Source organism: Phasianus colchicus, chromosome 18 (assembly GCF_987193195.1).
Source record: "Phasianus colchicus chromosome 18, bPhaCol1.hap1.1, whole genome shotgun sequence".
NCBI lineage: Eukaryota > Metazoa > Chordata > Aves > Galliformes > Phasianidae > Phasianus > Phasianus colchicus.
This window is the reverse complement of record NC_143453.1, coordinates 7,388,808-7,403,553: the sequence shown is the minus strand read 5'-3', so window position 1 is coordinate 7,403,553 and position 14,746 is coordinate 7,388,808. Positions and strand designations below refer to the sequence as shown.

General features: G+C 49.6%; 2 protein-coding genes across 2 annotated transcripts; one reads left to right on the top strand and one right to left on the bottom strand.

The window, feature by feature from the left end:
• The first annotated feature begins 3,658 nt into the window (after positions 1-3,658).
• Positions 3,659-10,263, top strand: CCDC63 (coiled-coil domain containing 63). Its single transcript, XM_031592529.2, has 12 exons — positions 3,659-3,862; positions 4,342-4,429; positions 4,893-5,050; positions 5,200-5,389; positions 5,983-6,102; positions 6,544-6,725; positions 7,107-7,288; positions 7,660-7,880; positions 8,328-8,402; positions 8,904-9,096; positions 9,402-9,599; positions 10,087-10,263. Exons 2-12 carry the CDS (start codon positions 4,415-4,417, stop codon positions 10,200-10,202), a joined length of 1,650 nt encoding a protein of 549 aa, XP_031448389.1. The 5' UTR covers positions 3,659-3,862; positions 4,342-4,414; the 3' UTR covers positions 10,203-10,263.
• A 178-nt stretch (positions 10,264-10,441) lies between these two features.
• On the bottom strand, positions 10,442-14,476 carry MYL2 (myosin light chain 2). Its single transcript, XM_031592530.2, has 7 exons — positions 14,328-14,476; positions 13,338-13,427; positions 12,863-12,938; positions 12,063-12,167; positions 11,280-11,355; positions 11,152-11,200; positions 10,442-10,708 (listed from the first exon to the last, which is right to left on the bottom strand). Exons 1-7 carry the CDS (start codon positions 14,439-14,441, stop codon positions 10,610-10,612), a joined length of 609 nt encoding a protein of 202 aa, XP_031448390.1. The 5' UTR covers positions 14,442-14,476; the 3' UTR covers positions 10,442-10,609.
• Between the last annotated feature and the right edge of the window lie 270 nt (positions 14,477-14,746).

Sequence of the window (14,746 nt, the reverse complement as noted above, 5' to 3'; positions counted from 1 at the left end):
GGACAAGATTTGCCACGAAGCAGTAGCATAGCAAACATACTGTCTTCCAACCCAGCTCCAAGCCATGCAGCTTGCTTTGAACTCATCCCATCGAGTGAGCTAACTCAGAGCTCAACACCCTGCAGGAATCACTACAACTCCACTTTGATAAGTGTCACCTCTACATTTCCTTGGGAGTCACACCAGATTTGAACTGTGAAAAGAAATATACAGCCTGAACTCTTGGGATTTTCTTTTTAAAGCTTTCTCTTAATTAAACTCTTGAGTAACAACTGTCTGTTACCAAAATGGTGTCCTTCGTACTGCCTTGGATGTTCGGCATGGGGCATGGAGCAGCGGAGAGGAGACAGCCAATGGCTTCAAGCTTGTAAAAGATCATTGCTGAGTGAGTGGCAATAAACAGCAAAACCAGCCAGCTTGTACAAATGGCAAAGGGACCAGCGTGTTCAGAACAATCTGTTCCTGCTTCAGGGAAGGGCCGAGGAGCCAGAAGGAGGCTGGGAAAGTGGCTATTCTCGGCATGCACCACTCTGAGACTCTGCTCAGAAAAATGGAAGAGCCAGGAGTGAATAATTACTGGGAGACATGTCCTAAATCTGCGCAGTGCACTTACTGCCTTGTCTCCTCTTAAAAGAGATTTCATATCGCCGAGTCAGAAGTAGAGCCAGTGCACATACACAGTTTCCTCCCTCATGCTGAAGTTGCCATTGGGTTTGCCCAGGGTCCCTACACTTCTACCATAAAGCCACGATCTGGGACACAGAAAGATCTCCCAGAGGTCTGATTCTGTCCATAAAAGCACTGTGTGAGCATGAGCAGGGTGCAGATCCTCGAGGCAGAATCCCTCTGTCTGTCCTGCACTCCTTGGTGCCCCCAGGGCCATTTCCTCCCACACCCACTCCATACTCAGCAATAAAGTGGCCTTCATTTAATTTGGGAAGAAAAAGTGAAATAAGATAGACTATGTGCAGATGGTGCAGAACAATCATACAGCAGTTTAATTAATTGCCTTTAAATGTTATTTCAAACTAGTTTCCCTGGGTGATGTTACGTAGACAAATTCTGAGTTGCCCAGAGCCACTTCCTGAGCGTGCTCAACTAATGAGGTGTTCTCAGTCCTTATCACAAACACTGCATGGGACAGCAATCAGCAATGATTAATTGGAAATGGATCTTCTAAAGCAGAGTTTCAGGGCTATTGTACTGGGCGTTCCATCCCTGAGCAAGTCTGCATCCTGTTTGGTTTGAGGTTGTAAAATGGCTGTAAAATGGCTAAAATCCCTCTGAAACGGTTCAGTGTGATGCAGGTTTGATTTAAGCCAGTGAAATTTTCAGAGGCCTTTCGTTGCTTTCAGACAGAGCAGGTTCTGGCAGTGTGTCCACAGCTATTTCAATTCCATGTTTCCCCCCTCGCAGCCGTGGAGCAGTAATTCAGCACGATGAACCCACTGCAACCAGAGACATCAGTAAGCCAGAAGAGATGAGGGAGCAAATCTCTGATATTAGGCTCTGCTGAGGGGCTAAACATGCAGTAGAGTTTTGCTTTCCCAAAGTTAAGTCTCAGGGAACACAACCCTGTAACAACCCTTTAAAAAAACACTAAGTAGTGCCACAAAGGAGCCAATTCGCTGCTGGAAGCCACATTTCACTCGATGTCAGCAATTCAGAAGAAACCCATCTGCAGGAAATGATGATGACTGTTTCCTTGGAGTGATGAGCAATTCCAGCTGTGCAGCCAGCAGCCAGCTCTCCCCTCGCTTAACAGCAATTACCCTTCAAATCTGGAGTCATATGCCCATGCAGAGACATCTCCATCCCATCCTGCTGCCATTGCAGCCTGGAAAAACCTCCTGAGACGTGAAAGCCGCTGCACTGTTTTGTCATCTCTAACGATGGAGAAGTGCTCATTATTTTTACACTGTAAACTATCAGCATGAAAAATGCACTTTTAGAGTGCCTGGCATATTTGGTTCTTGCTTTTTTTTTCTGTTTTGAGCGTTAAGTAAGGAAAATAATATCAGATGTTTGTGCCATTTTTTCAGATGCTCAAACAATACCTTGAACACCTCCAAGGATGGTGACTCCACCTCTTCCCCAGGCAGCCCTGTCAGTGCCTGTTTGGCAATGATGCACCATATGTGACTGAATTCAGAGCCTGTTCTGTCTAGTTTTGTCCTCAGACCATGGGCTGAGCTGACAGTTCCCTATCACTGCTTCTCACCAGTGTCATCCCAGTCCTTCCAGTAGTGCTGCTGGAGCCAATGGGAGTTTAGTTATGATTTAATCCAGGCTTTTAGAGGGGAGAAAAGAGAAAGTTTTGACAGTTCCATATATAGCCCTCTGACTCACAGATTTCATGTGTCAAACACCGAAGACGGGTTAAGTAGAATTAACTTCTGGATTTGTTATAAATAGGGATTAAATAACATGAATATATTACATTTGCATGAAAATGTGGGCCTGATTCTTCAGCTTACCCCAGAGATTTTCACTGATGTTTGGGGGACGTTTGCAGGTGGGTGAGGCCAGATGAGACCCATCCTGGTCTGGCTGTTCCTGCAGCCACTTTTTAACTGGCCCAGGTGAAATAAAGAAATCTGTGTAAATATTGCTGAACTCGGGGAGGATTTACACTGACTGCACAACTCAGAATATGGCTGCTAGAATAGTTCAAGCAGCTTTAATTAGACCCCGAATCTTCAGCTGAAGAAATAATTTCTCCATGTCAGTCAGTGTTAAATGTGTCTATTGAGTCAGGAAAGGTGGGTTAAAGTGAAAATTGCTCCAAAACTTACTTTTTTCCTATCTCTTCTAGGAGATTACTGGATTCAGTTGTTACAGATGATCCTATCCTGCTCTGATTGCCATTCTGCTCAGCCCCAGCTGGAGGTCCATCAGACAATGAAGCCACGCTCACTCAAACCAGTCTGACAGTGGAGCATTGTTTGGGTGGAAACAGTTCCCTTTAGTAAAATAAACGCTTCTACAATGAGTGTGACAGACACGGACTCTACCAGATTCTTCCTCAAAAGTTTAATTTACTCACTTGTTCATAGCTGAACAATTGGTGCATGGAAAAGGAACACAAAGATGAATGATATGGGGTGTGTTTTGAGGCTGGACTACTCCAAGCCTAGGGAAACCAGCCACAATCTGCTCTCTTCCATGAAAGTCATTCCCACATGAATCTCTGCATCCACAGATCCTATCTGGAAGTAGCCTGGGACTCAGTAGCTGGCTTGTTAGCTCATCAGAGTCTCCAGGATAATGAGGAGGCACAATCTCAAGAGCCATGAGCAACTTAGGGATTTTGCTTGTTGCCTTGAACTATCCTCATGGATGCAGTTGTGCAAAGCGGGATGCAGACACCCTTTGCTCATCCTCAACCCAGAGCTGAGTGAGCTACACCAGGGCTGCAGGACCCAGAATTGTGCTGCAACCTTCAACATTATCTTGTGCTTCTGCCCCTGGGGATCTCAGGATAGAATCAAACTCTGCAGACAGAAATGGGAATGGGTACCATGAGGGTTTATGCCTGTTGTGCACACACCATCAGGAGGATGTCACAGCACAGGCTTTGGTGATGTTTTCAGGGGTGGTTTCCAAATCATAAGACCTGGTGTGGTTCCCATATGATCCCCATCCATGTTGTGGTACAGAGATGCTGCCATAGCAACCAGCCCAGCACCAGTTTTTTGATGCCCAGGGCCAGGTTCCAGGAGGCCAAGGACGAGCCGTTGGCCCTCCCTGCTCCATTTTGGGTCTCATCCTTCCTACGCTTCCCACCGGAAACGAGATTTTCCTTAGGAAAACAGCAGCCCCATTGCCTTGCCAGAGAGGAGTGGCAGCATCCTGCAGCAGGGTAGGCAGTGACAGCAGTATCAGGGGGACAGAGGGACAACCATGGATGCTGGGGGCTGCAGGCTTCAGGATCAGCCTTTGTGCTCTCCTCAACTGGAGCCCGGTGGGGTGAAGCACTCCCTGCAGAAGTGATGCCTACATACGATTGTTCCAGTGCACTCCCCTGGGGCTCTGCCTGCTGGCATGAGGGGGCCTGGCCTTGCTGGGATTTCTATGGAAACCCAGGTACCAAGCAGGATGGAAGAGCTGGAACCATCTGTTCTCCCCCTACTTATAAACTCAGGGAGAGGAGAGCGTTTGGTGATGACATCACAACAAATGCTCTCCTTTTATTCATCATGCTGCCATCTGTGACAGATACTTCATGTGCCAAGCACGCAAATAGGTGCTTGGAGCAGGGCAGGATGGTGCAGCCTCAACCTCTGTGCCAGCACCACCGCAACTTTGTCACCAGACTTCATTTCTCCCTTTTGAAAACAGGTGGTCCCCAGGAAGGCTTCCTCCTCTCACCCTGAGATCTCTGCAGAGTGAACAGTGAAGCTAGACAGGAAAAATGAAGGGCTCAAAGGTAAAAACTGAATCAATATTCCAGCCTAGACTTCTCAGTGGAGACAGAAACCCAACCTGCAGAGCTAAATGCTATGGTGTGATCTGGACAGGACCAGATTTCTTGCCTCTGCCTCTTAGAAAGGTGCTGGGTGACTGTAGGGGCTGATCTCATCCTCTGCATCAGGCATGGGGCCATATCCTGAGATTTGGATGCTGTGGGAGACTAATACATCAGTTGTTGGCACTGCTCAAGGCCAAGACTTTGCTTTGTGGTGTTGCAAGGAGAGAACTCATGGCTTGTTTGCCTGGCTCAGTGTTTGGCATGCTGATGGGTACTTATGTGGTGGTGAAGGGTTGGAGATTGTGATGAGTAGCTGGGTATATGTTAAAAAAACTGAAGGTGGGGATGGCTTTAACCCTGAGTCCAAATGAATCATTGCTTGTGTTTTCTAAAGTGACCAAACTTTCCCTTTCTGTGGCAGCTAAGAGGGTCCAGTTCAATGCATACACCCTCAGACTTCCCTGTGACAGAAAGGCAGGCACAGGTGGAGTTCTACAGGCTGCAGAAACAGCTCCAGATAGCTGTGGAGAAGAGAAAAACTTTTGGTGCCAGCATGAGGCAACAGATGCAAACTCAGGAGTGAGTACAGCTTCACTGGGCTCCATGGGCTTGGAAAGTCCCTCCATACCAAAACCTCTTGGGGACCTCAGCAGTGAGGTGGGACAAGGACATATCCCAGCCCTGCAGGAGGGATGTGCTTTATGTCATCTGTTATTCTACCTCTGCAGAAAAGAAATCCAGTCACTGAAGCAAGAACACCAAGAGATGTCATTATTGCTGAGCAAGATCAGCTCCCTGAGAAACATGATTCACGATGACAGAAACTGCAAGGAGCTGAAATGCCTTCTGCAGACCAAGGATCAGTATGATTGCTTGATTAGAGACAGAAAAGCCCTGGTGTCTGAGCTGGACAATGAGGTGAGAACATCTGAACCACTCCCTGGCTCGGCATGGTACGGAGAGCAGAGCCACGTGTGACTGGCAAATGGGAGCCCCATAGCTGGGTTGACTTTCAGTTAGGATCTCAGAATCTCCTGGTATCATAGCACTTCCACCAGCCTTAGAGTTCTCTAACTACTTCATGCTTCTTGTGGATTTACTTCCACTGTCAGCTGCTCTGTTCTGCCAAACATTTTCTTTCACTCATTTATAGAGCCTGTGTGAGGACTGCTATGAAAAAAAAAAAATCCATCCTCATTGCCTGTTCCACCCTACAGAGTGCTGCTGAGTTCAACACCTACTGAATTTCCCTCCAGATGCAGCTGCTTTTCCTTGGTGATGTGGAAATAAAGCAATTTCTCGTTACAGTTTATGTATTTGAGTCTGCAGAATGGGATCCTTTTGGATCAAAGATGCTTCAATAGCCGTGAGATCATTAAGGACATGGTTGCTGTAGTACAGGTCAACAGAGGGTATTTTCTTTGGCTGAGTGTTCTGACAAAAATCCAGATTGTAAGGGTGGAGATTATACTTTGTTTTTCTTTCTTTCTTTTTTAATTCCCTCTGTGCAGATCCTAGAGCTGCAAAAGAAGGTTGAGAGGCAAAACGTGATAACAAAGAAGGTGAAGCAAGCAAACTGCAGCAAATGGCTGCAAAACCAGACTCAGACACTGGAATTGCATCTGAACAATGTAAGCAAACATTTTGCAGAGTTTCAGGGCCAAGCTGCGGCCCGTACAAAATGCTTTTTGATCAGTACTAAGGGTAACAGTGCATTTGATTTTTACAAGCTGCACAGAGGATGCAGCTTGTCCCCTCTCTGCTCCCAGAGCACCTCAAAAACTCCTTCAAGCTTGGTGACCCAAATGCAGCACTTGTTCCATGCCAAGAAGCCTGAAGGTGTGCACCTGTTTTGTGATAAAACCGAGCTGCCCAGAGCCACTTTACATTGGGCAATGCCAACATCAGCTTTCTGTGATGATAACCCTGGCTCACTGGTGCCTTACATGATTTGCAATGAGAACAGGGCAGGTCCTATATCTCATCTCTTTCTGTGTTGGTCCTAGCCCTGGTCAATGTCTTTCAGCAGGGATTCTGTACAAGCCAGAGCCCTTTTACTTCCTTCTCCCCAGGTCACTGTGCGTTTTGATACCATCCTGACCACCAATTATAAGCTCCAAGAAGAGATTGAAAACCTTCGAATTCAGAAAGCCACTTTGGACAACTTCTACTCAAAGCTCTATAAGCACCTGGCCCAGCAGAAAAGGAAGATGGACACTGCCATAGAGCAGGCCACGCAGGCACACAAGCAGAGGTATGTGGCTCCCTGAATCTTCAGCAGTTCAGCACTGAGGGCAATTTTAGTGATTGCTGTCAGTGTAAAGAGAAACCAATCATAACTCCCGAGAGAGGATTCACTGCTTCTGCCAAGGGTTGGGTGCTGTCTAAGGGTTGGATGTCTGATCCCTGAACAGTCTGGTACTTCCAGAGAGTCGCTTATTTCACCCATCCCAGATGTTGCTCAGGATGGGGTGAATTGCTCCATGGAGCTGTCTCTGCTCTGAGTTCCACCTGACCTTACACAAGAACTTGGAGCAGAGGCCAGCTCTGGTCCTATATAGCCTGGTTACAAGCATACAAATCCCTCTATCTGCACTTCTTTCCATCTATGCATGATGCAACTCTCTGTGTGCAGGGTAGAGTATCTGGCAAGGATTACAGCCATGAAAGAGAGGCACAGACAAAACACTGCCCGGTACAACATCGAGCTGCAGGAACGAGAACGGATCCGTGACCAGGAGAACAAACTGAAAACCTTTGTGCTTGCCAAATATACAGATCGCTCTGAATTGGAGGAACAGGCCAAAAAGAAGGAAGGTATCACATACAAGAAATCACCTGCAGCTGAGGCTGCAAAATGGGAGTCTGCAAGATCAGCAAGGAGGCTACTTGCAGCAGTTTGGAGCACTGCAGCCCAAAGACACAGCCTGTGGTTAGGAGCACTGTTTGTCTTGGAGTGCCCTTGCTGCAGAATGAGGGAAAGGGAAGCAGGGATGTGGTTCCTATGTGCACCCATGTCTCCTCCAGTCCTGCTGTGTTTGCCCATTCCCATGCAGACTATGGCCCCCTTGCCTAATCTCTAGGCAGTACTGTATTTGTTCTATCCAAGTTCTCCATCTCCCCATTCATAGGCAGAGGCTCTTTCAGCAGAGATACGCATGGCTCAGCCTCTCTGTCTTCCCCTCCAGCCTTGAAGGCAGCCCAGCGGAGGAAGCGGAGCCAAGGGGAAAGCTTTGAGAGCCGGGAGGTGACATACAAGAGACTGCTGGAGCTGGCAGAGGATGGGAATATCAACCAGCTTGTGGATGGCTTCATTGAAAAGGAGGGGAAGAATTTTGCCTACTTCAGCTACGCCACAGAGCTGAACAGTGAGATGGAGAAGCTGCAGCAGAGGATCAAGAACCTCCAGGTCTGTTGCAGTCCTGCTCCCAGGCTCTCCATACCTACTGCAGAAAACACATCAGGGTCGGGGTTGTTTTTTCCTCCTCCATTGCCCAGCATTGCTGCCTACACCAGGTTCTGACTTACAGACCATCTTAGATGAAAGTGAAGGGCAGCCAAAAGTACAGCTCCCAGACGCAGAAAAGTGCCTCCTCAAAGCTAAAAGTGTCCCAATGCTGCCACCGTGTTTCCAGCAAAAATATTGCACAAGAAGGAGCTCAGGGAGACTTAAGAGCTGCCTCAGCTCTGTGCGGAGCTGGCTGGAATAAGAAATGCTGCCTGTTGAGGAGTGGTCCCCAGGGGGGTCAGTTGGGGTGCCCCTGCTCCCAGGGCACGAGGATGGTCCCTGGTCTCTGCTCTGCACATCTGTTGGACAGGCAGCCACCGTCCCCTTCATGTGCTTCTGTTTGCACAGAATGAAATCACTCTCTTCACAACTGACCAGGAGAACGCAGAGAGCAGCAGCCTTCATGTCCTGAAGGAGTTAGAGGTAGGATGGCTGGGATTTCCACCTGCAGAGATAGTGGGTGCAGATCTATCATAGAATTACAGTACGGTTGGGGTTGGAAGGGACCTCAAATCCCAAAACCCCAACCCAGCCGTGTGCTGGTTGCCCCCTACCAGATGAGGCTGCCCAGGGTCCATCCATGCCTTGGAGACCTCCAGGGATGGAGCATCCACAGCTCCTCACTGCCCTGTCAGCAAAAGTCTGGTCCTGACAATGCTGCTCTGGCAAGTGACTGAAAAGCATGGGCAGAAATGGGCTCTGTCTCAGATTTTGATGGCAGCAGATCTCCTGCCAGCCCTGGTTTTTCAAAGCCTGGGGGTCTTCTCTGTAACACAGAGAGCATGAGATCTCCTTCATAGATTATTTTTCCCCCCACACCTGCTCCTGGGATGTTTCCAGTTTCTAAACTGGAAATGGCCTGCACTGGGGTGGGAGGAAAGAGCAGAGAGCAGTTGTGACACCTCTCAGAACCTTTGCTGATAGGAAGAGCTCAGTCAAAACACCGAGAAAGCCAATGACTATGAAGACAGATGCAAAGAAAGCAGCAAAGTCCTTGGCCAGCTCAAATCTGCCATTGAGGTCCTGTTCAAAGAGAACAACTGTGATGCTACAAAGATCAGAGAGCAGCTTGGAGACAAGGGGCAGATCACAGACCTGAATCTGATGCAGTATTTAGGTGAGTTCTGGTTGTCCTATGTGATCTGTGCCTCTCTGTCTCCCTTCACCTCGCTCTTTTTCATTTTCATCCTTTTTGTCTCCCTGACCCATTGCACCCTTGAGGAGGGTGAATTTGGGATGTCACATTCCACACAAACACATGAGCTAACCTGGTTATAAACACATCTCCAGGCCCCATCTTGGCTTTGGGCACAGGGCCGAACCTGGGGACCTGGTCCTTGAGGAGAACATTCATCTGATGGCACCACCTGAGGGAAACCTTACTGGGGAATGTTTGTGGGCACTGTGCTCCTTCTCACTCAGGTCTGGTGGAGAAGAAGACCAACGAGCTGCTGCTGATGGAGTCGATCCTGCTCTACATGGAGGCTGATGGCTCACTGACAGCCCAGTCCTTTGACAACCCTCTGCTGGGTGGCACCAAGCTCCTGCATGGCATGGATCGGACCCACCTCTGCCCACCACCTCCCGCTCTGCTAGGTGCCATTGATGCTGCTGATGCCTGTGAGTGTGTAGCAATCGGACAGATCGATATGATGGGGAAAGGTGTTTCACCACAGGTGTAGTGGTGGAAAGATCAGCATGATAGAAAGGTGCTATAAAGGAAGGGAAGAAGACTGCTTACTTGTATCAGAAGATTCCAGGTTTGCAGGGCAAAGCTTCACCAAGGAGAGATCTCCAGAAAGAGATCCTTCCCCAGTGGCAGTCAGCCCTTAAATAAGGCCCAAGAGAGGTGCAGCCAGGCTGCACCCTTTCCAATTATACAGGTGAATTACCTTCATCTGTGCTCCCAGGGCTGGCCAGGTCCTTTCCCCAGGTTCTCAATCAGTGGTTCAGGCTGTGACTCAACAGTTCCCATACAGAATGTATGAGGGGGGAAGGAGGGACCGTGCCTTTACCATCAGCCCATTTGCAATGTTCTCCTGGCTCCCTGCTGGGTATGGCAGCCATGTGGTGAGGTGTGTGAGGGGGTGGCCATTTTGTTGTGCAGTTGAGGCACCGCTGGACCATGCTCAGCTGCGTGAGCTGCTTCTCCCAAAATACCAGAAGGAGCCAGGCAGTGCTGTCAGAGCGGACAAGAAGGGGAGGAACGACATCAAGGCATGACAGCCTGGTGGTACTGAGTTAAATAAACAGACCTGTCCTCAAACCTCTGTGCCTCTGCAGTGCCCAACCCAACCGTTGTTCCATCTCCTGGAAGGAGCTCAATGCTTCAAGAGCTTTGCAGGTCATATTTTGGCATGGCTTTGCCCTGGGATGGCACAGTATCCTTCCAGCTGTCGATACGTCACACCACACCACATCAATGCATCCAGCCAACCCCGAGCACTGCTCACGCACAGCAGTTGGATTTCCTCTCACCAAAAAGCACTTTATTGTGTGTGGCTGCTGTTCTGGGTTGTTATCCCCATCAAGAACAGCTCTGCAGCTCCAGGGAGAGGGACAAAGGGACCTGCAGTGTGACCCACACGGAGGTGATCCCACAGTGCCAACCCCAGTGTTGAGTCCATGGGTTAGTCCTTCTCCTCTCCATGTGTGATGACGTGGACGAGGTTTTTGTAGTCGAGGTTGCCAGAGACGTCCGGAGGGAAGGCAGCAAACATCTGATCGATCTGCAGGAAAGAGCCGTGGTGAGAAGGGGGCACAGGAAGGGTTTGGGGCTTGGCCAGGAGCTAGGGCTCAGGGCTCAGCCTGGTTTGCACAAGCTTTAGAGCACCTGCCCCCATCCTGCAGCCGTTCAGATCCAAGGGAATAAAGAGGGGCAAAGAATCACAGAATATCCCAAGTTGGAAGGGACCCATAAGGTTCACCCAGTCCAATCCAGGCCCCATCTCTCTTGTGCCCTGCTCAGCAAAACTGCTGTGAGGTGAGAGGCAGCCAATGGGGATATACCATTTCTTGGAAATACATCTTTGCTTGCTCTGCCATTCCCTTTTAAATAGGAAACTGAGACCCCAAGCTAAGCACTGTGAGAGGCAAGAGGACCCAGTACCAAAGCAGCAGGTTCAACCCGTGGGAATGGGCAGGAATGGAGAGTGGGGGCAGGAGCACATACCTCTTCCTGGGAAAACCTCTCACCCTGCGTCATCAGCATTTCTTTGATGCTGCAAATGAGAGAGTGTGGTGGGTACTGGGGAAGCCTCAACACAAACCCTCCCTCCCCTCAAACTCCCCTGCACTCACTAGGCAGATTTCAGCCCTTTGCCCTCTGGATCAAACACCTTGAACGCATTCAGGATCGTCTCCTCTGGATCAGCGCCTGTGGGCAGCACATCCAAGACCATTGGAAGAAGCAGCCAGGAGGAGCCTCCTGCTTCCCACAACCCCCTTACAAAATACAGTGGGATTTAGAGGGTCAGGGTATTCTGCCTGAGTGCTGATCCCCCTCATCCCCCCCCCATTTTGGCCACCCATGTGTGTTGACATGGAAAGGAGCAGATGTAGGGTTGTGGTGTGCCCACAGAGCAGGCTGTGTCACCTCCTCCCTGGCATCCAGTGCATATCTAATCTTTTGTGTGTATTTATAGAGCTCCAGGCAGAGGCCCCTGGGGCTGTGAGGCCTCCAGGAGATCTGTGGGGAGGCTGCATGCCTCAGCTTGCATAAGTGATAAGGGATGCAGCTGGGTCACAGCCACACAGGGCACTGCAGGATCTCCTGTCCCCTCTTTTGGTGGGGACAGCAGTATCATGGCAGGATGCTTGTCTTGAATGGCTGGGGCCACAGAGATTTGTTCCTACCCAGCTTTGCTTAGACACCCTCTATTCCATTCCTGGGCCCTGCACACCATGATCAGCACTACCTGCATTTCCTCTGCTCCCACCTGACATCTGCAGACCCTTGGGGTCTCACCCTTAGGAATTGGAAGCCCCAGGAGCTGAGTGGCTTCCCCATATAGGACAGGACACAGTGGTGGTGTGAGGTGAGCACCTGCCAAGCCCACCCCTGCTCCCCGGGTTCCCTCTTACCCTTGAGTTTCTCTCCAAACATGGTGAGGAACACAGTGAAGTTGATTGGGCCAGGTGCCTCCTTGATCATCTCATCAATCTCCTCGTTTTTCACATTCAGGCGCCCTAAGAAAGAGCAGTGTTGGGTGAATGTCACAGCCAGCTGCAAACTTGAGAGACTGAGCTGCGCTGCTTCATTCCTCTGTCCCACTGTCCTAGGTTAGCCTGATCTTTAGAAGATATTCTGGGGCAAAAATAGCAGTACTATGGGCTCTCCTTGACCTCCGTGACAAGGTCTTTGCTGTAATGATGAGGACAGTGGGAACTGTACCTGAACCTGGCTATATATGGGTGAAATGAACAGGTCTGAAAGCCTGCATCCTTTTACCTGAGTTTGGGTGATCTCCAGGGCAGGTCCATCACCAGTTTGTGGTGGCCTCAGTGATGAGAGAGCCCAGCTGTGGCTTCACAGCTTCCTATGATCCCCATAAATCCTCCCAGTGCCCATAAACTCAGGGATGCTGCAGGATGGGAACATCCAGGTGCTTATTAAAGAGAGAACAAAGGGAGTACTTGGCTCTGGGTAATCCAGGTGCAGATTTTGTCTAGTATCTACAGATACTAGAGCAACTGCTCTCCGAGTTGCTCTGGTTCACCACACTAACAAAAATGGTTTGGGGTCAGGTTTTCAGCAAAACACACATGAGATGCAGTTAACCACTGGGGCTTGGCTAAACGAAAACTCACAGCTGGTTTTGCACTTAGTTGGTCTAATATGGTCAGAGCTGCTTGGAAGGAGAGGCTCCTAAACAGGGACTCACCGAGTGCAGCAAATGTATCTCTCAGGTCTGCCTTGTCGATGAAGCCGTCTCGGTTCTGATCCATGATGGTGAATGCCTGGAAGCAGAGGAGGAGGGCAGGGAGCGCAGGGAGAGCCAACAGCCTTTGCAAAAGCTTCTGTACCCCTCACCCATGCTGTGGGGTGATGGCTTCCTATGGCAGCCCAACCCCAAAGCTGTGCCTTGCCCAAAGCCCTCTCACATCAAGATGAGATCAAACTGGGAGGATAACTCGAGCCTCCAACCATAGGAGCAAGCTCACAGGATGCTTTGAGTCAGCTCCGTATTTAACAATGTCACTGAGCTGTTATTCTCGCTTTTAAAATAAAACAACTCAAAAAATGGGCACTCTGCCTCTTACTGCAAGCCAGCTGTCATCGTTCTCAAAGCACGGAGGAAAGAGCTGAAGGTCACATTGCATCAAGGGCCCCCGGTTGTTTCTATGCAATCCACCTACCTCTTTGAATTCCTGGATCTGGGCCTGCTCGAACATGGAGAAGACATTGGAATTCGCACCTTCAATCCTCTTCTTGGCTTTCTTGGGTGCCTGCGGGGTTCAAATATGTAGCACTCACTCACTGTCTTTTTATGGTGTGGAATACAAGCATTGAACCACCCTGTGCTTAGTCATAAGTCCTTCATGGCAGTGCTTAGCAATAAGTCCTTCGTGGCAGCGTGGGGCTGGTGCCTGGTGATTCCCCACGTGTTGCTCAGGGCTGTGGGCACGTGTAGCACTCTGAGCATTAAGATTTCTGCTCTGAGTACAGATCTGTCTTCGCTTTCCTGATGAATCTGGCCAAATAATCGGAGCAGAAAGGAGCTGGATTTCCAATTTCTGCTTTCTCAGCTGTGGAGGATAAAGCAGTCGAGCCCAGGCTGTGATCTGCTCAGCCTCAGGAGCACGCTGCTGGGATTACACATAGGGCTGTGGTCATTGGATATCTCCTTATTGCTCTGAGCCTCTCGCTGAGAGCAAAGCGCTAATTAATGTATTTGCATATTTTAAAAAAATGCCATCTCCTTGCACTGAGGTTTGAATCAACCAGAAACGCCCTCACTTTTGGTCACACGCATCCATGCAGCATTTTCCCTTCCAAAAATTAGGATTCTACCAAGAGAAAACACAGCAGGAAGGCTTCAGGGGCAGAACTGCCCTTGCCTTAGCTGCGTGGGGGAAGGGAAAAGAAAAAGACAGCATTTGCCCCCAAACAGCCTCTCTCTGTCAGGAAGTTCTGCAGAGTGCTACCAACATAAGAGACACCTCTCTGCCCTCACCGGTCCTTGCAGGATGTTTTGCATCTGCTTACTCCAATGTAGGGCTTATCCACGCTTACCCCTTGGCCATCAGACCCCGCAGCTTCCCTCACTCTCTGCCCACTGACACCATCCCAATTAGAACACAGTGCCACAGACTCTGCCAGTTCCCATTGTGGCTCCCAGCACTCACCATGGCTTCGCAGAGGTGCTGGTGGTGCTGCAGGAGGAATCTCAGAGGCAGTCCCTCTTCTCCCCTGGGCTGAAACAATAAATACACCCCATTCCAAGCTAAAAATAACCCCATGCCCACTTTTGGCTGTAATAGGTAAACCAGCCACCCCCAACCCTCTTGTCTCTGACTTTCTCCTCCTCTAATCTGCAGTTAAGCTTGCTGTTGTCACTGGCGGATGTGACATGTGAGACACAGAGGCTTTCAAGGTTAGCAGCACACCAGGAGGCCCTGCAGCTCCCACGAGCTGCCACTTGAGCGGGCAGAGGCTGTGCTCTTCCCCTCTGCTGGGCTGCTGTGGGGTTATCCGTGTGGCCCAGCACTGTGCCCCCAAACCCTTTTGCTTCTGGGTGGAAATGCCCCTTCGTTCTTCATAATGA